Below are 22,341 nucleotides of genomic sequence, written 5' to 3'. Positions count from 1 at the left end.
GGCAACAGAGTGTTCTATGGAGGGAATGTGTAGGAGAACCAGGAACCTGGTGTTGGAGGCCACTCCTGCGGCTCCTAACCTAACATTCTGGTGCTAGATATGTATGGATGACATCTCCCCCCAGCACTCACACTCCACTCCTGTGTACCAAGTGTTGAAGTGAGGGCCTAAGAAGCATGAAGGTACTCACTAAATTGGGGGGACAGAGAGTCTGTTGATTATTTTCATTAGGTATTTTTTTCTTGACTACTGAGTCCCTGGCATAATTTTGGAGATCACAAAAGTGAGTCAGAAACCCTCATTTCCATTAGGGGGACTTCAGTCTCATTGGCCTAGGAAATGAGAACTAAGTGACTCCACGTGTAAATCGGTAGCATTCATTCATTCATTCATTCACCCACTGTGTGTGGGGCAATGAGCAGGGTTAGGAGTTTAAGAAAGAGCTGGACATATTCTTGCTTATTTCTAAATAAGGAGATTTAAAAATCAGGATTGTGTGATAAGTAGTATAATAGGGGTCTGAATAAAATTCTGTATGAACAATGAGAGTGCAACCTATTCTGCCTCATGAGGTTAAGGAGACTTCCCAGAGGAGATGACAACGTAGCTAGGTCTGTCATAATGAGTAGGACGAGTAGGAGTCTGTCACAATGAGTAGATGGAGAGGGGGAAAAAAAGTAGATGCAAAGGTAAGTCCAGGTTGGGGGAAACATGAATGCAGGAACTATTGGGGAGAGGTGAGTAATTCAACATGGAAGCTAGCAAGGGTTGAGTCTGGAAAAATAGAATGGGGTCAAATTAGGGAAAGTCTTAACACCTTGTTTGGCAGTTTGACTTTTATCCTGTAGGGAGGCCAACATCTCTCAGTAGTGTGATCCCTAGACCACTTGCATCAGGACAACCTGTAATGCTTTACTTAAAATCTACAATCACCCCCGGCCTTCTAAATGAGAATCCTCAAGGGTAGGAATATGCAATTGTAACAAGCTCCCTTAGGTGGATTCTTCATTAAACTTCATTAAGTTTTGAAAAACACAGTATGTGAATGATGGGAGGTCAAAGATTTTTTTTTAAAGGTTCTCTGATCAAGAATTTAGTACTTTTATCTGGAAATAGGTGTGTATACAACTCTGCACATTCATCAAGCTCTACACTTAAGATTAGTGAACATTAGACACTTTATGTGTTTTGCCATTTTTTAAAAATTGGTGGTATAAAATTCAAATCACAAACTGAGGATGATGGCCATTGGGAGAGAAGAATTTCTCAATCAAGTCTTTTTGAAGTCCTGTCTTTTTTTTTAAAGATTTTATTTATATATCCATGAGACAGACACAAAGAGAGGCACAGACACAGGCAGAGGGAGAAGCAGGCTCCTTGCAGGGAGCTTGATGTGGGATTCGATCCCCAGACCCGAGATCACGCCCTGAGCCAAAGCCCGGAACCAAAGTCAGACACTCCCCCAGGCATTCCTGAAGTCCCGTCCTTACTGTAGTCTTATACCAGTGTTATATTAATTAAACAAGGCAAATAGACTAAGGTGGCTTTAATGCTTAGCAGCCTATGTGAGGAAACCAAAAACTAAGCCCGTAATTCCATCAGTGTTAAAAAACTGAAGACTAAGGACAGCCAGGCACAAATGGCCAACTAGTCTTTTCCAAGTAAGGCAACCACTTGAGCAACAGCCAATCAAATCATTTCTTTGGTTTGCTTTGTGATCTCTATAAAAGTCTTTTCCCTAGTTCCTGTCACCAGAGGCATCTAACTACTTCCCATTTGGTTGGTACTGCCCAACTGAAATTGATCTTTGCTCAAATAAACTCTTAAAACTTTTAATATGTCTCAGTGTATCTTATAACATCAGGAATTTAAGTATGAAAGAAAAGATTCTCACCTTGAGTCATAAGAAAACAAAATGTTAAGCTATCTCATGCTGAATAAATCAGGGTTCCCAAAGTATGTTCCTGGGAATATCGGTCCACCTGAAAAAGGTCAGTGGTCGCTCAAACATGTTTGAAGAGCATTTCATACCAGAGCTTTCATTCTCAAGTAAAGCGGTATCAACCCCAATGGGGCAAAAATTAGTTCACTGAGGGCAAAAAAACCCTCAATACGATAGTTTGTGTCCCCTAAAACATCCTACTCACCAAAGTCTTATTCCTTGGTAGTTAATTTGGTGGAGGGGCAGGTGGATAGAAAGGGGCAATTAGGGGAATATCTAAAAAGGCTTCTGGAGATGGAGTGCCAATAATGAATAATAACAGGTTGAGAACATAGCACTAGAGCTTCCTCATGGAGCTTCACAGGGCACCTGAACATATTGCAGAGTGAGAAGTTCCACAGTAAAGCACTTTAACTTTCTAACGTAGGGTTTCCTAATTTTATTAGATCTTAGAACCCCTTTTAAAACTTTTTTTAAAAATTTTTATTTATTTACGATAGTCACAGAATGAGAGAGAGAGAGGCAGAGACACAGGCAGAGGGAGAAGCAGGCTCCATGCACCAGGGAGCCCGACGTGGGATTCGATCCTGGGTCTCCAGGATCGCGCCCTGGGCCAAAGGCAGGTGCCAAACCGCTGCGCCACCCAGGGATCCCCAGAACCCCTTTTTATATTATACTTTTTCACATTTCACAGACATAGTCTTCCATGGAACATATTTTGGGAAATGCTGAACTCTGTCAAAAATAGAGCTTAAAGGGGATCCCTGGGTGGCTCAGCAGTTTAGCACCTGCCTTTGGCTGAGGGCTCAATCCTGGAGTCCTGGGATCGAGTCCTGTGCTTCTCCCTCTGCCTGTGTCTCTGCCTCTCTCTTCTCTATGTCTATCATAAATAAATAAATAAATAAATAAATAAATAAATAAATAAATAAATCTTTAAAAAAAATAGAACTTAAAGAAAATAAAGAGTAAGGGAAGCTAGAATAATAATAGCAGTACCATTTACTTAGGCCTCTATTTCCTAAAGGTATAACTTGGATGTTTTCCTAACATGTAGCATGCATGGGTCACTGGTTATGAAAACAGAGGTTAAACAATTTATCTCATTCATAGGAGATACTTGTTCTGTACCCTTAAAATATTGCTCAAGAAAAAGTACAAGTTGAAGGGAAACAATTTAAGAGTCTTCAGTATGAAAAATTTTCACCTTTTTTCCTAGCTGTGTGACCTGAACAGTTAGCCTCTTTCTGAGCTTCATTTATTTATTTTAAAAATCTGTAATTAGGGTTGATTATAACTACCTTTAGAGTTGTTAAAAGATGAGATAATGCGCACAAAATACCTGGCCCAGCACCCTGTGCATTAATAAGCATTCCATGAATGTCCTTGTTCTGTTACTCCCCTATCTTTTCTGGCCCTCATTAATCCTCACAGAATTCATGTTTCTGTGATGCCCTAGTCTCTACTCTAGTCTGTCTCTACTCTTTCCCCTCCACTTGAGTGAATGATTTGTTCAATTAACTAAATTCCAACTGACTGATGATTTAGGATGAGAAATGAAGAAATCATAACTGGCAGAAACGTGAGCTTCTGTGACAGTCCCCCAGGATATGTCACAGCATAAAATAAATAGGACGGAGACTGCTCACCTGTGGCATAGCGGCTTGGGCCATAGAGAGGAACAGGACAGACACAACTGAGTAGACTTCCTCCTTTTCCAAACTGCCCCTCCTAGCCTAGTGCTTTATTCAGTTGAATTCTTTCTAGGGCAGCCAGCTTCCAGTTTGCCCCCAACTTTCCCATTTGTAACCCTGAAAGTCCAGTGACTCCAGAACCCCCTCAGTCCCAGGCCAATCAGGATGGTTGGTCATGATACTTTTATAAGTCCCAGCTGTGCCCAAGGCCTCCAGCCACAGCTAGCATACTGCAGATAAGAATTCCTGGCTTGGGAGCCAGACAGACCTGGGTCTAAATCCCGGCCTGTCCCATTTCTAACTACAAATCCTATAAATGTCATCTAACTTTGCTGAATCTCAGTTTCTTTAAGCTTCATCCTATTCTTTCCTGAATTGGTAATAAACTTCATATTATCATTAAATTAAATGACAATGAGTGCTTGCAAGGACATAGACCCTCAAAGAATGTTAGGTGTTTTCCCCCTTCCTGAACCCTTTATACTTAGGAGTTTCATGATCTCCTGGGGTACCGGATGTCTAAAAATCCCTGAAACAGAGGAGATGGCCATCAGGCAGTAGGGGGCACCGTTGCCACTATTCCTCCCTTCACTCCTCACACCAAAGCAATAAAGCTTTAGTAAACCACTGATCAAAGATAGCTAAACTCTAAACCCACACTTGGTTTTAACTTATCTAAATGTGTCCCACATGCCTGCAATAATGTTCAGGGTGTATCTGGATGATTTTAAATCATGTACATTTAATTTATAATCTTTCTTACTCCAGGAGGTTTATGATGTGCCAGGGGGTCAAATGTTTATTCCTAGAATTATTTAACCCCAATCAACTAATTGTTCTGATGAATTGTATGCCTTTTTTCTTTTTTGCTTGACCAGACTGGAAACAATGACAGCCATTCAACTAAGATTTACTGTAAAACTTGAACAGACTGGGAATTACGGAGTTCCTTAAACTGTCTCTGAAAATAACTATTTCTGATTTATTTGGCAAGTTGTAGGGGAAAAAGCAACAATCTCCAAACTCATTACACTAAATATGTTCTAACCATGTTTAAAGAAAATGTTGTGGGAAGTAATAATCCCTAGATGTTTAGATGAAAACTATTCATAACAAATCTTCATGCCTTTTTGCTTGTTTAAGGAATTATTTGTGCAAAGCAACATTAGTACTCCTAGAGTAGCAGTTGTTTATCTGGGGTGGGTTCTGAGAGATAAGGGCATAGATAAAGTAATTTTCTATAAAATTTCCAAAGTTCTTAACAATTTTAAATGTCCAAAGGACTCCACTTATCCCCACTTACCAAGCAGCATATTCATAATTGATCCATGCCCTCTGGTTGGGATCTTAGAAGAATCTAAAGGAATGGTTTAGCCTTGATATATAATGATATCCTTCTTTCTTTTCTAGTTTACAGATTACTAGTAATTTATACCTGACAAGATAAATATGAAAATATTCCTATAAAAATAACATCAATACAGCTAAAGATCCAAAATGCAAACTAGAGGGGTGGAGTGGCTCGGTGGCTGAGCATCTGCCTTTGGTTCAGGTTGTGATCCCGGGGTCCTGGGATCGAGTCCCCTGTCAGGCTCCCCGCAGGCAGCCTGCTTCTCCCTTTGCCTATGTCTCTGCCTCTCTCTCTTTCTCTCTGTCTCTGTGTGTATGTGTGTGTGTTTCTCATGAATAAAATCTTAAAAAAAAAAAAAAAAGCAAACTAGAGTTTTATTAGACTCTTCTGGCTGACATATTCTAATTAATAATTCCAATTCTAAAGCACGAGACAGATTCCATTAGAAAGGCCCTAAATAACAAAGAGTAGATTCAAGTTAGTGAAGGCAATCTAATCAACATGAGGAAGGAATGCATCCAAGTGGCTTACAGGACAGTGGTGTAACAGCTTGAATTTGATCTACTGTTAAAAATCTTGCTCCTTGGAAGTAGAAGGCCTACACAGACAAATCTCTCTTTCAGTGCTGTCCAGTAGAAATACAACGTGAGACATATAGGTATTCTGAAATATTCTGGAAGCCACATTTAAAAAGTAAAAGACCATGTTAAAATATGTCATTTAACTCAATATTCACAATATCATTATTTCAGTATATAATCTATACAAAATTATCAGTGAGATATTTTACATTCTTTTTTATACTGTCTTTGAAATCTGGTGTGTGTATTTTATATTTTTAGCACATCTTAATTTGGACTGGCCACACTTTAGAGTGCTCAATAGTCACATGGGAGTAAAGCTATGGTTTTGGTCAGCTCAGGTTTAATCTATGCTTGGAGAAGCTTGAAGCCACTTGGAAAAGTTGAGCTACTGAATTAAATCTGTTGGAGGTGGAGATACTATTTCTTTCTCTTCATTCCCCATTCCCTCGCCCTTCTTCCTCTTTGGTACCATATAATGCATGCTAACCATGTGCCAGTCCCAGACACTGGGCTGGGCATTATAATCCTGTAAGAGTCAGAGATCTTAAATGTATAAAGTAAGTGAAATAACTAAATAATGACAATGAGAGCATAATAGTTAAGAGGACAGACTGGGGAGCTATACATACATGTTCCTTCTACTTCCTGTTTGCCTTGGGGAAGAAATTTCTTAACTTCTCTAATCCTTGGTTTTATTATCTGTCAAATGGACATAACAAAAGTACTTCCCTTAGAGTTGTTCTTCTGTGATTTAAATCAGACTATGCCTATGTTGGGGAGGAAAAATTTTTCTCTACATTTTATTTTTTTAAAGATTTTATTTATTTATTCATCAGAAAGAGAGAGAGAGAGAGAGAGAGACAGAGACACAGGCAGAGGGAGAAGCAGGCTCCAGGCAGGGAGCCCAACATGGGACTCGATCCCAGGTCTCCAAGATTACACCCTGGGCTGAAGGCAGCGCTAAACCACTGAGCCACCTGGGCTGCCCTTTTCTCTACATTTTAAAGGTTCTTCTGTCTGGTCTAAGAATTAAATTGTCACGAGACAGATGAACAGGAGAAAAAAAATTAATTTTGTATGTATGAGAATCCTCAAATACATGAGGGATTTAATAACAGAAAATTTAAATGAGGCACATATGACATCCTGAGCTAAGGAATAAGGTAGAGATCTGGGGCTTCAAAAGGGAGGAGGGCAGTAAGAGCAGATTAGTAATTAGGTGTTTGACCTGTCGTACAGATCAATCATTCAGATAAAACATTTCTGATAATAACTCTTATTCTGGCAAAACCCCTCAATTTAGATTCTTTTAGGTAGTTTAGGAAGGGTAGAAAGTTTCTCTTAAGCTTTCAGGGTCTTGAGTGACTTCAGCTCAAAAGAGTCAACAGTAGCACATTTTGAGGAGCCTTGTTCTGAACCCCTCCACCTGCAAAGCTGTATGCATTCATTATATATTAACAATATTAAATGGGATAAATGTGGATAAATGTACTTTGGAATTTGTAGCACATTATACAAATATTATTACTGCTTGTACTACTGCAGTACAGAGAAGATAAGTGACTTAGCCAAGGTAACACAACTAATGAGTAATGATCAAGTTCTCATCCAGTTTGCCTGTCTCTAAAGCAATTATTTCTTGCCATCTGTTTATAGTTACAATATGGGCTAAATTTGTACCGATGCTGTGACTTAAAATGAAAAGAAAGGTCTCTTGAAAGATAAATTCCTGATATGTTTGCCATTCTCATAGAAGCAGAATTTAGGGGGAAATTCTGGGTGTTTTGTTTTGTGTAAATAAAAATTTACTGTTTTAAAAAAACTAGACAAGGAACATACACATAGAGGAAGATTAATTTTCTTTGCTCCTTTCTTCTTTTAGACTCTCATTTTATTGGGGGAACAGTGCCTTGCATTTATTGACATTAAATTCATATATGTTGTGTTAAACCAAATCTGCATTTTACTAAAAGAGAGAGATATTAAGGCTATTATTCCCCATTAACAATGTATTTATAGGGACATGTGCCTCTTTTAAGACAAAAGTTTTCCTGAAATTTATTGAAATTTGATAGTACTTGTAATAGTTACATGTGAAAATTTCTGTATGTAAAAATATTTTTTCATCAAATTAGGAAGTGAAAACAAAACAAAGGTCAGTGCTATTGGGTCTAATTCAGTGAACTGTACCACTTTGAGTATGCCTCATCTCTGCCCAGATTGTATACTTTCCGTTTGTTCCACAAAATTGTTTATTCTAGTCTTTATCTACAAAACTTCTCCAACTGCTTTTTGCTTGATTTCATCTCACTCTATTTTTCTGTCACTCTTTTGTCTTCCATCACTGCTACTTTGTGATTCTTAGGAGATTCCTAGGAGAGGTCACACGAATCCGTGAACAGGGCTGCAGGGTTAGGAGAATCAGGTGGCTAGCATATTGTTAGTCCAGGGCTGTGGCTAGCCTTGGGTGTGTGTTCCATCGGGAACAACCACCCCAAAGAAAACCATACTCAACTCCATTTTAATCTTGCAATACCTATATGAGTCCTAGTTACTTACCAGGACTACTTCTACTAGTTCTACTTTCTGAAAGAAAAACCAAGGTCACGGACATGTCTGGATATGTGGATTCCAGTTTGGCCTCTCCTTTGTCTTAGTTACACCCATAATTTCTCCCCAAGGACTCTCTCCGTGATCTGGCTACTGTTAAACTTTTATACCTTCTCTCTCTCCAGTCCTGACTTCACTGTACTTTATAGCCACATTACAGGCCTTCAAACATGCTCTAAGATACCCCTCTCCTGCTCCTGTACCTAATTACAGGCCTTCAAACATCCTCTGTCTAAGATACCCCTCTCCTGCTCCTGTACCTAATTCCTACTCATCCTTTCAGCCTCAGCAGAAAAACAAGCCCCTAAAAGGAGCATTTTTCTAAGTAGGCTCCACACTCAGTGTGGAACCCAAAGCCAGCCTTGAACTCACGACCTGAGATCAAGTCCTGGGCTGAGATCAAGAGCTGGACACTTATTTGACTGAGCCACCCAGGTGCCCTGGGAGCTGCTCGCTCTTTCTTTTCTTTTTCTTTCTTTCTCTCTCTCTCTTAAAATATTTTATTTATTCATGAGAGACACAGAGAGAGGCAGAGACAGAGGCAGACGGAGAAGCTCCCTAGGGGAGCCCGATGTGTGACTCAATTCTAGGACCCCAGGATCATGACCTGAGCCACAGACATTCAACCACTGAGCCACCCAGGTGCCCCTGGGAGCTGCTTTCTTGATGCAGGTTAGGCTCCCTTATGTGTTCCTATAGCATTCTGGTTCTCCCTGTACCCTACTCCCTAGCTTTTATCTGGAATTATTTGTTTACTGTCTGATTTGCCAGCTAGAATATATGCCTAAAGGTAAGGATTCTGAATTTTTATTTATAAAGTGTCTCAAACACTTAGCACATAGTTGGCACTCAATAAATATTGGCTGTGGGTGGAGGAGAGCAACTGAGCAGGGCATCTTAGGAAGCTTTCCCAGGTTGCTACTACCTTCACCCCCCTTTGCCCCATCTGTAATGGTATATATAATAAGACAATTTCTATTCATCACTAAAGCTTTCTTAGGGAGAGCACTGTATCTGTGTAGAAAAAATATTGAGTTAGCAGAATATGGACTTTGAGGATAGATTTCCTGGTTTTGAATCATGGCTTTGCCACTCAATGGCTGGAAAATCTTGGGCAAATTACTACTCTAGGTCTCAGTTTCTTCATGTGTAAAATGTGTAAAATGGGAGTGAAAAAAACAGCACCTACCTTAGATGACTGTTGTAAGGATTGTATGAATCCTCAACGGACTAAAAATGACTGCATATAGAAACAGTAAGTGCTAGCTGTTATTATTACTGTTAGTAAACCATCAGGGGTTGGGGGTGAGCTCAAGGAACCAAAGTTGATCACCAAATTCTGCTTGTCAGAGAGTGGTCCTGTTCACTCACCGTGGGCTTTCTGTTTTGTATGCTTGGGGAGAGTTGCTGAAGCCAAGCTAATTTACTGTGCCAATTAGAGATGAGATAATTTTGACACTGGCAGGAGAGGGAGGCAAGAGCCATTTGCACATTTAACAAATATTTACTGAATGTCTATTTTGTGCTAGACATAAAGGAAAATAAGATAGTCACAGCTGTTACAGAGCTCCCAAAAAATCAAGAAAGAGAGAAACCAGAGAGGCTGGGGGCTGGGGGTGGAGGGAGGGAGTAGACCAGTTTCTCTCCAATAACACAGCAGGATGCTAAGGCAGGATTTTCAAGCATTGGCTATAGGATGTGTCATGTAAATCCTCCCTTTCATCCTCTACAAAATCTTCAATAAAGTTTTCATTGCTCACTGGAGAGAGCTTGAAGAGGGGAAGATAGCAGCTATCTGGGTTATAACTGTTAGGGGAAAGAAGCTATAGGCAAAAAAAGCCCTTTCTTCCTCTTGTGTACTCCCAGTAAGGAAGCATTACAGTGCATGCAATATTTAATGATTATAAATGATACCTCCATGCATTGTATAATGCAAGACTCTTTACAATGAATACAAATTAAGCAGTACCAATAGCAGTCATATTAACTGAAAAGAAGAGGCATTATTCAAGACAGGAAGCTTGGGACTTGAAGGGAAAAGGAGCCTCGCTTGAAGCTGGGAGTCACATATGACCACCAAGCCGCTCCTTTGTGGTTAATTAGTCAAACTGGTGATTCCTCAGCCACTATGACTCCGTTATTTTATAAACCACTGCTTAAGAGGATGCAGAGTTTCTTTTTTTTTTTTTTAAGGAAAGGTTTTTTTTTTTTTTTAGATTTTATTTATTTATTCATGAGAGACAGAGAGAGAGAGAGAGAGAGAGAGAGAGAGAGACAGGCAGAGGGAGAAGCAGGCTCCATGCAAGGAGTCCAATGTGGGACTCGATCCTGGATCTCCAGGATCACACCCCAGGCTGCAGGCGGCGCTAAACTGCTGCGCCACCGGGGCTGGATGCAGACTTTCTTAAACATAAATATCCTAAGGTTTAGGTGTGGAGAAAAAAGGTAGTCTACTATATACTTATGGCTCCCATCTTTTTATGACTTCAGTTTTTCATTTTTACCATTTTTAAAAAATAACAATTTAAAGAAACGTATATATTTCTTTAAAAAAGCAGCAGCCTAAGAAGTAATCAGTCATCAAACTAAATAAAACAAAACTATCAATTTTCCTGAATTTCCAAGAGTGAAATAAATAAAGCTCTGTTGGAATTTACCTACACAAATTGAGACTTCCCAGGGAAGAGAGAAATAAACTAGTCTTTTTTTCTTTTTTCTTAGATTTGTTTACTCTGTAAACCCTGGGGTTTTTGCATCTTATAATGTGACTACTGATTAAAAAGATATATGGTTGTTTATTAATGTTCTCAAAGCATGATGCAAATTCACATCACCTATGGGTATATTCTGCCTCTAAAGCTATGAAGTAAATATGGAAGCATTTTGTAGTTAACAAGGCCAAAATATGTTAATTCGAATAGTTGGCTTTGAATAGGATTTTCCTTTAAATCATTAATAGGAAAATGAAGAGAGCTTGGGTGGTCAAGCATGAAATGTAAATGAGAGCAGTGTTCTTTTTTGTCTTATCCTCGAATGTTAAAATTTAAATCTGATAATGCAGAATATGACCTTATCATGAAACAATGCAGCTTATGCCCCAGATTTTTTGACAGTAGTATTGAAACTATGATTTTTAAGTACCACTTTCGAATGACAAGTTCAGTGAAAAAATTAGACATTTTGAATTGGTGGAGTCAGAAAATGAGCATGCCTGTTCTTTTATCTACAGGATCATATTTTTTTAAATCAAAAACTAAGACTTAGGGGTGTTAGAGCAAAGCAGAGACAACCTAGATCTCTTTAAATGGATGTAAAATTACCAGTGAAATCCCTGAAGGGCCAAATAATACAGGAAGCATATACTTTTGCCCTCTTATTAAAATGAGGAATATATTTCTTTAAAGCAGAAAAGGGCCTTACAAACCTCTTTTCAGGTCCCAGTTTCTAATCAGCCTCAGAATGGCAACCATTCCCTATTGTCAGGCTGCTGGTGAGAAATGCAAAGGAGCCAGCAGCAACCAAGAGCTCCAGAAATTCAAGGTGGACACCAGGCCTCGGCTTCTGCCATTCTGTTAGCAGAAAGAAAATTTCAGAAAAAGGTCAGCTTAAAACACACACATTTTAGCCAGGTTTTAAGTGTAACCACCTTCTTAAATATGTCTGATCCTGTGATTACAAGCTTTTCAATGTAGGTGTTGGTGATTAATTTTCCCATTTTTTGGACCTGGAAGAAAAGAAAAAAAAAGACCTCAGAGTATCATACCTTTCTTTCAAACAAGAAAATGAATTAATTTAGTAGCATTAGAAAACTATGAAGTTTGTGCCAGTTTTCAGATGTACCAAGATTTGGGCTGCTTTACAGGGAACAACCAAATTCGTGGCAAAGTTAAAAAGGATAAAAGCTCCCGCTAAAATATCCTGTCTAAAGCATGCTTTACCTTGGAAGCCATCAACAACAGCAACGCACCATTTGCCAGAAATGCATTTCTCTATCTTGCTAGTAGGGCACACCCTTGAGCAACCATCATACTGCGCTGAGCTCTTGAGAATATTCTGGAAGCATCACCGTGAGCCGCTGCTTCTCAGCAGGAGAGAGAAATGAAATCCAGCAGAAGCAGAAACTTTTGGAAGGAGAAACATGGTTTGCCCCCTTCAATGCTTTTCTCCTGGAACGGGTGTGTACGGAGAGGCCTGTTCCTCTGGAGCTTTAAATCTGTTGGACCGTTGACTATCACTCCGCCTTTTTTGAAGTTACAGAAACCTCTTCTGTCCACGCTGTGGCGGGAACAGAAAGTTTGGAAAATTAAACGGTAAGACTTGAGATAACCTGGACGACATACATGCACTAGCACTCCCCGAAGAATCTCTTCCACCCAAGCCTTTGCATGCAATTCACTAAGACACGGAAAGCCTCCACATTTTGCACTCCAAAAAAAGGAGGGAAAATGCAAGGGTCCCGTGCAGTTCCCGGGACCTACGAGACCACTTTGTTACAAGTGTATCCAAAGTCCCCAGCGCCAGGGACTTGCGGGGCGCCGCTCGTCCTCGCTGCACTCGCTCGGCAGCTCCCGGAGGTGGCGGTTGTGCTATGAAGGCAGACCCCGCCGGGCTGGCCGACAAGATGCTGCGGACCCCGAAGTGCTCGCGGTGCCGGAACCACGGCTTCCTGGTGCCGGTCAAGGGCCACGCGGGCAAGTGCCGCTGGAAGCAGTGCACCTGCGAGAAGTGCTACCTGATCACCGAGCGCCAGAAGATCATGGCCGCGCAGAAGGTGCTCAAGAGGCAGGCCTCCGAGGAGGAGCAGGACATGGCCCTGGGCGCGCAGGGGCCCGAGCCGGCGGCGGGGGCCGCGGCCGCCGCGCCCCCGGGCCCCAGCCTCCGCCAGCTGCTTCCGGTGGCCGCCTCGGGAGAGCGGGAGGCCGGCCCCGAGGGCCGCGTGGCCGCGGGCTTCCCCGAGAGGCCCCCGCGCGGCCCGAGCCCCGGGCCGAGCGCCTTCCAGCCGGTCCTGGGCGGCCGCGGCCACGCGGGGCTGAGCGCACGAGCTGCCGCGGCCGCGCCGGGTCCGCTGGGGCTCCCGCTCGGGCCCGAGGCCGCCGGCAAGGGCTTCCCCGGCCGCTTGGAGCTGCGCAGGCCGCTGCGGCCCGTGCCCAGCCCGCCGTTCGCCGACTTCGGTAAGAGTCCGGCCCGGCGGCCCAGGCCCCCCGGCGTGGATGGTGCGGCCATGGGCCCTCGGGTGGGGGTGGGGTGGGGGTGGGACGTAAATGCTTCCGGGCGTACTCGGGTTTGGAAAACCGTTCTCTACAGTCCGGGGCTGGGTGCCATTTTGCAAAAGATTAAAGGCTAGAAAGAAATACGGTTGTTCCGGAGGCTCTTAACACGTAGCCAGCTGCGGGCCTTCCGGCCTTGAGAGAAAGAAAATGGCCCCCAGCGCCTGAGCCGTGGCTCCTCCTCCAGGAAGACGCCCCAGTGCCCTTGCGCGCTTCTTCCCGCCCTTTTCTTGGGCTGGTGGCGCCTCCTTCAGGACGCCCCTGTGCGCGGGCCTGCTCGACGGGGCTGCGCCTGCGCACTCTTCCCCTTGCCTCTGCGGGAGGCTCCTCCCAGCCAACTTTGCGCGTGCGCACCTTGCCCCCCCCATGCCTTCCCGGGGAGTGGGAGCGCGGTCTCTGCTCCCCACTGGACAGCAGTTGGTCTATTGATACTGCCTTTTTTCCTTCCCTTCCCGCCATATGCATAAATTCTTGGTAAACGCATGGTTCTTAATGTGGTCTTCACTATTAAAAGTACAATTTCAAGTCACATACAGACTTGAGGCTCCTTTTGGGTGCAGACACGTGGTTTTTTTTTTTTTTTTTTCCTTTGTTTTTCTCTATGGCGGTGTGGTAGAAAGCACAGGAGGCGAGCTATTCTGTGGAAACCTCTCCCCGCTGTGCTAAGGGGATTGGCCTAGATGCCCTCTGAAGGCCATTTCTGCCTTCTGGGACATTCTAGGAGAACTCAGGCCTCTGGGAAACTAGAGAGGGATGACAGACCTGAAACAGCAATTCTAGAAGATATCTTTCCACAGAGACAGTGCCTTTCTCTATTCCACCTCAACAGGGACTGAGCACGTAACTGTGCCTGACACTAGTGATGAAGAAGTGACGGGGAAAGTCACATTTGTTGCCTTCAAGGATCTCCTCCTTGTGGGAGGGACAGCACAGATCAAGGAATCCCACAAATCAATGTGTAGAGCTCGAATGGGTAATGGTTTAGTTGTGGTCTGAAGGGAGAGTAGGAGCTAGGTATTGAGGACTTTATTTAAGCACAGTGAGGTTGGGGGAAAAGCCTTCCAAACTGAGGGAAGGAACAGCAGGTGCCAAGGCCTTGAGATTGCTGAGAAAGAAGAAGATGCGAGGTTACAGTGTGTAAGGAGGCCGGGGTGGAGGCAGGAACAAGCTCTCATGGGGCTTTAGGGCCAAAGGCATTTTCTAAGAGCAGTGGGACGTGGCTGAAGGGCTCTAAAAGCAGGGAGGATCAAAAGCATAATGGATGTGGCAGTTCTTTGTAAGTGGATTTGAGTGTTGTACTGCTACCTTTGTACAGGGATACGCTCTTTTCCCTAGTTCTGTGTTTTAATTTTTTAATTTAACTTAATTTTTAAAAAATATTTTATTTATTTATTCATGAGAGACACAGAGGCAGAGGGAGAAGCAGGCTCCCTGCAGGGAGCCCGATGTGGGACTCGATCCCAGGACTCCGGGATCACAACCTGAGCCAAAGGCAGACGCTCAACCACTGAGCCACCCAGGTGCCCTATTCTGTGTGTTTTTAACGCTTCCCTCGTTGCTTACCTTTTCAGGGCTCCCTCTGAGCGTCAACTCCGATTGTGTAATGGGGCCTGAGTACCTGGAGAGAGAGCCTTCCAAGCTGTATCCCAGCTGCTCCAACATGCATTCCTACTGCCCATTCCCATTGGGCTACCAGGATGCATCCCCGACTCCGGGGATCCCCCTCCAGCGGGGCTTCCGGCATGTGTCCTGCAGCCACTTCCATGGAGGAGGCTTGGTAGGTCCCATCCCCCATTCCTTTCCTGGTTTTTCTTTATCCCGGATGCTGCTGCTGTTATTTTGGATCCTCTGTCCTAGTAAGTGAACTGAAGTACCCATCTGTGCCAGGGCCTGAGCACTGGTAGGACAGGTACAACACTGACCTCATGCGGTGTGCACCTTTCGGAGTGAACACGTGTAGGCACGTCCATCTGTGTGTCAGCACATTGGCCTGGGCTGTCTGTGCTGTGGTATGTGCTTTTCAGAGCTAGGGGTTCAGGTAAGGACTGTAGACAAATCTCGGGTACACCTGGGGAACAGCCACATAGTGCCACGGCCTGAGTGAGTGACCACCAGCTGGAGCTGGAAGGGTGCTTCATCTTGCTGGGTACCAGAAGGAAAGTATCACTCCTGGAACCACACTGTTGAGGGCAAAGCCAGGAGCACATGGAGGTCCCCTGCCAAAAGATAGGGGTCACTTGAGACTGCTGGGGGCTTTCAGGAAGAATTTAAGCTTAGTCTCGAAAAATATGGAAGCCTTCTTCCAAACACCTGTCACCTTAAGGAAACATTTGTTGAAAGAATGGACAAGATGTAATCTTTTTATAAGACCAGTGGTCATTTACTAACAGCTGTGTTCTTTAAGCCTGTGTTTTGAATACTGAGTATGTAAGAATCAGGCCGTCCCTGTTGTATGAGGTACAAGTTGGGGTGACCAGGTTTGTGGCCTTGGTTACCAGCTCCTTCCAGACCAGAGTGGCTAAAAGCCCTTTCCCCTTTGACAACCCTGAGGCCTGTCAGGGCTGCAGAGGCCTGGGTAACCAGTCCTGATGGGGCCCCATCAGACTGGATCTGTGGGGCAGGTCAGTTCTAATGCAGCTCAAGTTCAGGGAAATGTAAGCCACCATTACCTTTCCTCCCTCCCTCAGGGCTAAAAGCCTAACCCTGGGTATTAGAGTGACGTTTCTCTTGGGTGGCAGGTAAAGAAGAGTGAGGACAGAGCATGCTTTTTTGTGAAAAGTGGTTGAGAAGAAAGGAATGCTTGATATTTACATACGGAGAGTCTTAGCTGCAGTGTGTGGAGCCATTGTGAGGGGCTTCACACAGGTCAGGCACACCGGGGACAGGGTCCCCACTCCTGCTGCAGCCCCAGCAGCATCTCTTCTGTCTGTTTTAGACATTGTTAAGTTTTCTAGAAGTCCTTTTCCATTGATTCTAAGGAAAAGCTTTGAAACCCACTGGTCTTGATAATTTCCAGGGTGCCTGTGACCCTCCTGTGAGCCATCAGGGTACGCTGTATCACCCCACTGTAGCATAGAGGAAGACGACTCAGAGAAAGTTAAGTACTTGTTCATGGTCACAGAACCTGGGAGTGAAGGACTGGTGTTCACATTACATAGCTGATCAGAACAGAGCTGTCACCCCAACTCTGGGGCCCTGGCACTTACTTCTGCTCTCCAAGGTATCTCTGTCATGAGAGGCAGAGCAAACACGGCCCTTGACTCTTACACCACCCCTGCTATACCTGAACTCTGGGGACGCTGGCCACCCCACTGCAACTCCAGGAGAGCACAACGCCTCCAGCCTTCACACAAAGAGAGGGGCCTCTGGCCAAGTAGAGCACGCACCCACCGTCTGCTCACACAGAAGCTTGGATGGAGCCTGGCGTCCAGGGTGGAGCTCTGATTGACAGGCTTGCCAGACGGCCTTTGTTAAGAGTGTGATCTCAGTTGGTTTATCTGGGCCTGAGCTGCCACCACAGGCCCCAGGCAGGAGCTGTGATCCAGGGAGAGACTTGGCTGAGCAGCTTGGAATTAAAGCACTAATAATCCCCCTTCCCACCCCCTTCACGTCTGGATAGAGGATCAGGCATTTATTTCTGAAGCTGTTTCAAACCCAAGAGCCTATGAATTGCTTTCATCCTTGTCCTGCTGTCCCTCCTGACCAAGCTCTGAGATATTCCCCATGGATGTCCTCAGCCTCCTACTCCTGTTCCTACCCCATTTGCTGCTGCTTCACTTCCTCTGTTCTCTTCCCACAAAACAGCACAAGCTTGGAGTTGGATAGACCTGGGATCCAACCCTACTTCCACTATTTCCCAGCCATATGGCCTGGGGAAGTCCTCTGATCTCTGAGGGTCTGACTCAGGTTCTGTCTGAACAGTAGGGGAAAGAGTACCCACCTCACAGGGCTGTGGACAGATTGAATAAGGTGTGATGCATGGGAAGTGCCTGGCAGAGGGTCTGGCACGTACTGGATACTTAAAGGTGGGCTTTCTCCCTTCCTTGTTAGAAAATGCAGACTGCCTCAAGGCTTCAGTGTGCTCATATATGATTCACCAGTGTGGGGTAGTGTGTGGGGTACTCCAATCCCTTGACAAAGAACGCTTAAGAGCACATAAAATACCTTATAGGACACTAGGGTTCTCCAAAACACAGCTTGTAAAATGCTGCTCTGAAGTATCTGATGCAGAAGGAAATACTAGGACCTACATCTGAAATGTATTACCACTTTTTATTACATTCATGTCTTTCTCTGTTAAGCTGTGAGTGGTGTGGCCATCACTGCAGATGCCCCATTCCAGCCGTAGGGTCCTGTAGCGTGAGCTTATCCTTTGGTTGCCGAGGAAGCAGCAGACACACAAGCTGCCCGCTGGAGCCGTGTTGCTGTGGTCTCCCAGCTCCCCTTGCCTAAGTCACAGCTATGGGAATAAGGCCCCCGACTCTGGTGTCTACATCCTTAGCTGTACCAGGAGAAGGAACCACAGGGGTTGGGATGTGTTGGCACCTTCCCCAGCACAGAGCAGCAGAGCAGCCACAGGACCCACTTTTGCCTCTCACTTCCCAGCTCTGTGGCCCTCGGCCTGAAGCTTCACCCCACTGACACTCATTGCAGTGAGGATGGTGCTAGAACCTCCCTCCTAGGGTCAGAAGGGCTCAGTGTGACTATGTGGCTGTTCCCCAGGCGTACCTGAGATGCCTGAATTTCTTCTTGCCTTCAATCACTGGATGGGTATTTGCTGAACACCCTGTTTCATGTGCCCTGTGCCTAGGTATTGGGTCACAGAGGTGAATCTGCCCCTTTGGGAGCCCCCTATTTAGCAGTCTGAGGCCTGTCTGACCAGCCTGTCTGGCTAACCCTCTCCCTCTGGGCGCCATGCAGGTCCGGAGCCAGTGGGAGACTTCCAGCCAAGCTACTACCCGCTGCCGCCGCCGCCGCCACCTCCACCACCACCGCCGCCGCCTCCACCACCACCGCCGCCACCACCGCCGCAGCCTCAATTTCTCCCACCAGGCTTCTTGTCTGCGCTCCACTTTCTGCCGCCTCTGCCACCGCCGCCACCACCGGCATCTTTCTCTCTCACCATTCTGTCTGATACAGACAAGGAAACCACTGGTAAGAGGGCCCCAGGCTTTCAGCTTCTGGGGAGCCAGGAGGACTTCCTGGAGGAAGGGGGCCTAATCACAAAGTAGAGGTGGAGAGCAGAATTTAAAATGCATTGGGTCTGGGGATGAGCTCTTCAGTTATATCCCTCTTTTTATTCCATATGCAAGCATCCAAGAGGGGCTCCCCAGTCTCAGGTGAGAAAACCAATGGAACCCTGAGAGGTTCTCACATATGTAAATGGAAGATGGCAGCGCTTGGATCTCCACAGAATTCTGTCTGGCTCCGGAGCTCATGCTAATTCCCAATCCCCCCCACCCCCACCCCTTATCAGGGCCTGTGGGCAGAGATGTGAAGGATGGCATTCCTGTGGTGTGTTCAGGAGACCAGCTGTGCCAGGCTGCTCTGGCTCAGCTGGGGCTATTCTAGAGAGGGAAGCAGCAGATGCTGAGGCTGGGGCAGCAGCTGGAACTGGGTGGGGGTTGCTAGGGATAAGTCCTCGTGGAGAGAAACCGGCCAGGAGCCAGGGACCCTGTCCTTCATTGCTCTGCCACTGGCGCACTGGGTGACCTCAGGCCCTCCCACTCACTCGAGGCCTGTCTCCTCATCTGTAAAATGGGTCCTGTTAACAGGGTTATTGTGGTAGTCAATATTAGAGGTAAAAGTGCTTTAGGTTTTCTTACGAGGGTTCTTGCAGCTTTAAAGGTTCTAGGATTTTTTTTTCCCCTTTCAGTCCTTCCCTGAGGCTCCCTAGGAAAAGGAAGTGAGGCCTTCTGTACACACGTGCTGTGTTTGAGATGCCTAGATAGGCAGAGATGGTGTGTGGCTTGAAGCATGCTGGCCCCAGAGCCAGACAGTAGCTTTGTGACCCGCGGCAAGGTCATTCAGTCCTTGGAGCCTCCCCCCTCCCTCACCTTCTGCAGAAGTGGGCTTAACGGCCCCACCTCAGGAGGTGATTCTGAGGACCCATCTGAACCTGCACCCCAGGACGGCATTTGTGTTCATTCTCCCTGTTTCCTGTCATCCCCTGCTGACCTGACGTTGGGAGGGCAGATCTCATTCCCCAGAAGCGTGCGGAAGTTCAGAGCCTCGGGGTAGCTTGCTCCTGGCCACCCAGCTGGCGACAGGCAGAGCCAGAGTGTGAGCTGGAGTCTGTGTTGGGCTGGGGCTAGGCTGCCAGGGTCCGGACACCTGGCCCATGGAGGGCAAAGGCATTCTCCGCAGAGGCTGGGAACCCTGAGAATGCCTGACCAAAAGTTTGCATCTGAAAGTAGGTAATTCCCCTGTTTGTAAATCCAGCCCCTCTTTGTCCTTCACAGATGGCCAGGATGCAGGGGTACCAGAGGAGCCCGGGGTGCCTGAGGCGGAGGCGGGGGCCCCTGAGGCGGAGGACCCTGAAGCGGAGGCGGGGGCCCCTGAGGTGGAGGCAGAGGCGCCTGAGGCAGAGGCGGAGGTGCTGCCGGGTGAGCCCAGCCAGCTGCCTTCCAAGGAGCAGTCCAACTAGGCCCTGGCATGCTTGGGCCAGCGGGGTGGGGGTTGCGGGGGTTGCAGCAATGATGTTCTTAACGGGTTTGGGGATGTGTAGGGAGGAAGGGTAGTAGTAGACATAAAATGGCAGTTTAATTTCCATTTCAAGACAGGAGGGAGGAAGGTGATTTCTAAGGTTCTCTCTATCCAGAGACGTGGGATTGACCAGGAACATGGAGGATGGTTAGCAGGGGAGGGCCAGGGCTTTGAGGATTGGGGGGCTGGTGGAAGCTCACATTTAGGAATGAATTTAACTGAGTCTGGGTTGTGCTGCTGTTAGACTCACTCCCAGAAGTGGTCTTTGATTTCCTCGGGCCCGCTCCAGGACAGGAGGCACCATCTATTTCAGCCTTCTGCTTCCGCCTCTGCTTGGTCCCAGCTGGGGGCAGCACAAACACTGAGCCCCAAGCACATCCAGGTGGTTTGTGTGGGCAGCTGGGACCAGGTGCTGACAGCAGGTTCTACAGCGTCCTTCCCTGCTGCTCTATCTCTTGTGAGGGCTGCCTGGCCACTGCCTCTCGCCCCTTCTCCAAGGGGCTGCACCAAGCATTCTGACTGCTGGGGCTGCCTCCTCTCCTCTCCATAAAGTTTAAGCCACTATAGGCATCTTTTCTGGTTAAAAAAAATCTATTAAAGTTTGACTATTTGATATTTTTATAGTGATTGCCAACTTTAAAAAGTAGGCTGTTTGTAAGCACTGATGCAGTTCTCAGAAGAGAATGGTGCTTCTAAATCATCTATGTATCCATTTCTTCTCTGGGGACAGTTGACTGTTGAAATAAAATAAGCAGTGGAAATCATCGTGCAAGTTTCATTTTCTTTAAGTCTTGTGGAAGGTGGTTTTGGGGAGAGCGTCTGGGCCTGGCAAGTCCCTTCCTGGCTTACCTCCCCTTTCCCTGTTGCCAAGGGAGAGGGTTGGGCCAGGCTACTAGATTTCTGTCTGTCGTTGATATTCCCACCATTTTTCTTAAGCAGTGGAGACCTTTTGAGGACATTGCAGACACACAAGATGTAAAGATTTCTTTTAGTTTCCCTCACTCAGCTGTGGGGGTGGTCAGAAGTTGGGATCTCAACTCTATCTTAAAGGTGAAAGTAGGCATTCCTGGGGGGTGGGTGCAGAAAGAGTAAGGGACCTGGAGTGAAGGATTCTGGGTGAGACACTGTGTCCTGTCCTCTGTCCAGGGGCAGACTGGCACTCAAACAGGCCAGTCTGCATGCCACCTGGCTTGTAGGCAGGGGTGTCCCAGAATCCCCAGGACAAGCGGCAAGATGATCGCTGAGAAATGCTCTCTGTTCTCCCAACATGAGTGTCCTGGCTGGGCCTCGGCCTGCTCTGTTGGCACTGGAGCAGGATCTAGTCCTAGAAGGTTTCTGTCCCTGCTTTTTGGGCAGTCCTAGCAGGGCCGACCCAGGCACTGAGGCCTGCAGGGCAGCATTGTCTTGTCTCTGCCTGATGCTGTGATGTTGGACTAGCCTGGCTTTGAGGCTGAAGCCCCCCAATGCTTCCTGCATAATAGCACTGGTCCTGTCTTGGGGTCCACAGCCCTGAGGAGCCCTGGGTTCCAGATGGCCTCACCCTGCCCCGTCAGTATGGCCAAGTAGGGCTGGATCAGTGCCCCTCCGTACTCCTTCATTACACTGCTTTATCTTAGACTCCCTGTTTTGAAGATTTTCACCCAAGCTGCATTAATCAAAGTATTTCTGATCTGCAATACACAGGTCTGAGAGTCTGGCCACATGGACTCCAAAGCATTCCAGACCGGGGCAAGGAAATAGGATGTTTATTCAGTCTGTGGGGTTGAGAAGGGGCGCTCTGGAGGCTGAGAAGGACAGTGTCCTGTTGCTGAAATCCGTGTCCACAGAACTCCAGGGAGGGGAGGAATGCTCGGTTCTCCTATAGACCTGTGATCTGACGAATCTCCGGAGCCTGGTTAGCTTCTTCCCTGGGACCTTGAGGGTGCCAGCTGCAGTGACAAGACAGCCACGGGCAGGGTTGGAGACCTGCTTCCTCTCTTCCCCCCTGGTGTGAACCCCAAGCTCCGACAGCCCGGGCTCATCCTTTCCTCGTTCTCACCATGCTAAGGTCAGGGGACCCCTGCTCCCTGTAGCCTTTCTAGTCAATCCATTATGCTCCCTGAATGTCCTGTTCCATCCTGCAGTCCTTCAGCAGCAACAGCATGAGGCTGAAACACCACATCTGCTCGCGTTGCTACCTTGCTTGCACACC

At 46.2% G+C, this 22,341-nt stretch overlaps 1 protein-coding gene and 1 long non-coding RNA gene across 3 annotated transcripts; one reads left to right on the top strand and one right to left on the bottom strand.

Annotated features, from left to right (window-relative positions):
* Positions 1-10,377: 10,377 nt before the first annotated feature.
* On the bottom strand, positions 10,378-13,305 carry LOC112647052 (uncharacterized). 2 transcript variants are annotated; one of them, XR_003128045.3, is made up of 3 exons: positions 12,117-13,132; positions 11,825-11,902; positions 10,378-11,747 (listed from the first exon to the last, which is right to left on the bottom strand). It is a non-coding gene; the product is annotated as an uncharacterized LOC112647052 (long non-coding RNA). The 2 variants fall into 2 exon arrangements; XR_007410854.1 differs by having other exon boundaries at positions 10,378-11,902; positions 12,117-13,305.
* DMRTB1 (DMRT like family B with proline rich C-terminal 1) lies at positions 12,705-20,914 on the top strand. The gene is made up of 4 exons (XM_049110435.1): positions 12,705-13,349; positions 15,017-15,226; positions 18,366-18,599; positions 19,907-20,914. The coding sequence occupies exons 1-4, from the start codon at positions 12,767-12,769 to the stop codon at positions 20,089-20,091; spliced, it is 1,212 nt and encodes a 403-aa protein (XP_048966392.1). The 5' UTR covers positions 12,705-12,766; the 3' UTR covers positions 20,092-20,914.
* The last annotated feature ends 1,427 nt before the right edge of the window (positions 20,915-22,341 follow it).

Source organism: Canis lupus, chromosome 5 (genome assembly GCF_003254725.2).
Source record: "Canis lupus dingo isolate Sandy chromosome 5, ASM325472v2, whole genome shotgun sequence".
Lineage (NCBI taxonomy): Eukaryota > Metazoa > Chordata > Mammalia > Carnivora > Canidae > Canis > Canis lupus.
The sequence above is the reverse complement of the archived record's forward strand: the minus strand, read 5'-3'. Positions and strand labels throughout refer to the sequence as shown.

Bases quoted from the DNA above. Each gene is read 5' to 3' on its own strand.
- DMRTB1 (XM_049110435.1), top strand. From the start codon at position 12,767: ATGAAGGCAGACCCCGCCGGGCTGGCCGACAAGATGCTGCGGACCCCG. The intron at 13,350-15,016 runs GTAAGAGTCCGG...TTACCTTTTCAG, and splicing joins CCCGCCGTTCGCCGACTTCG to GGCTCCCTCTGAGCGTCAAC. The intron at 18,600-19,906 runs GTAAGAGGGCCC...TGTCCTTCACAG, and splicing joins TACAGACAAGGAAACCACTG to ATGGCCAGGATGCAGGGGTA.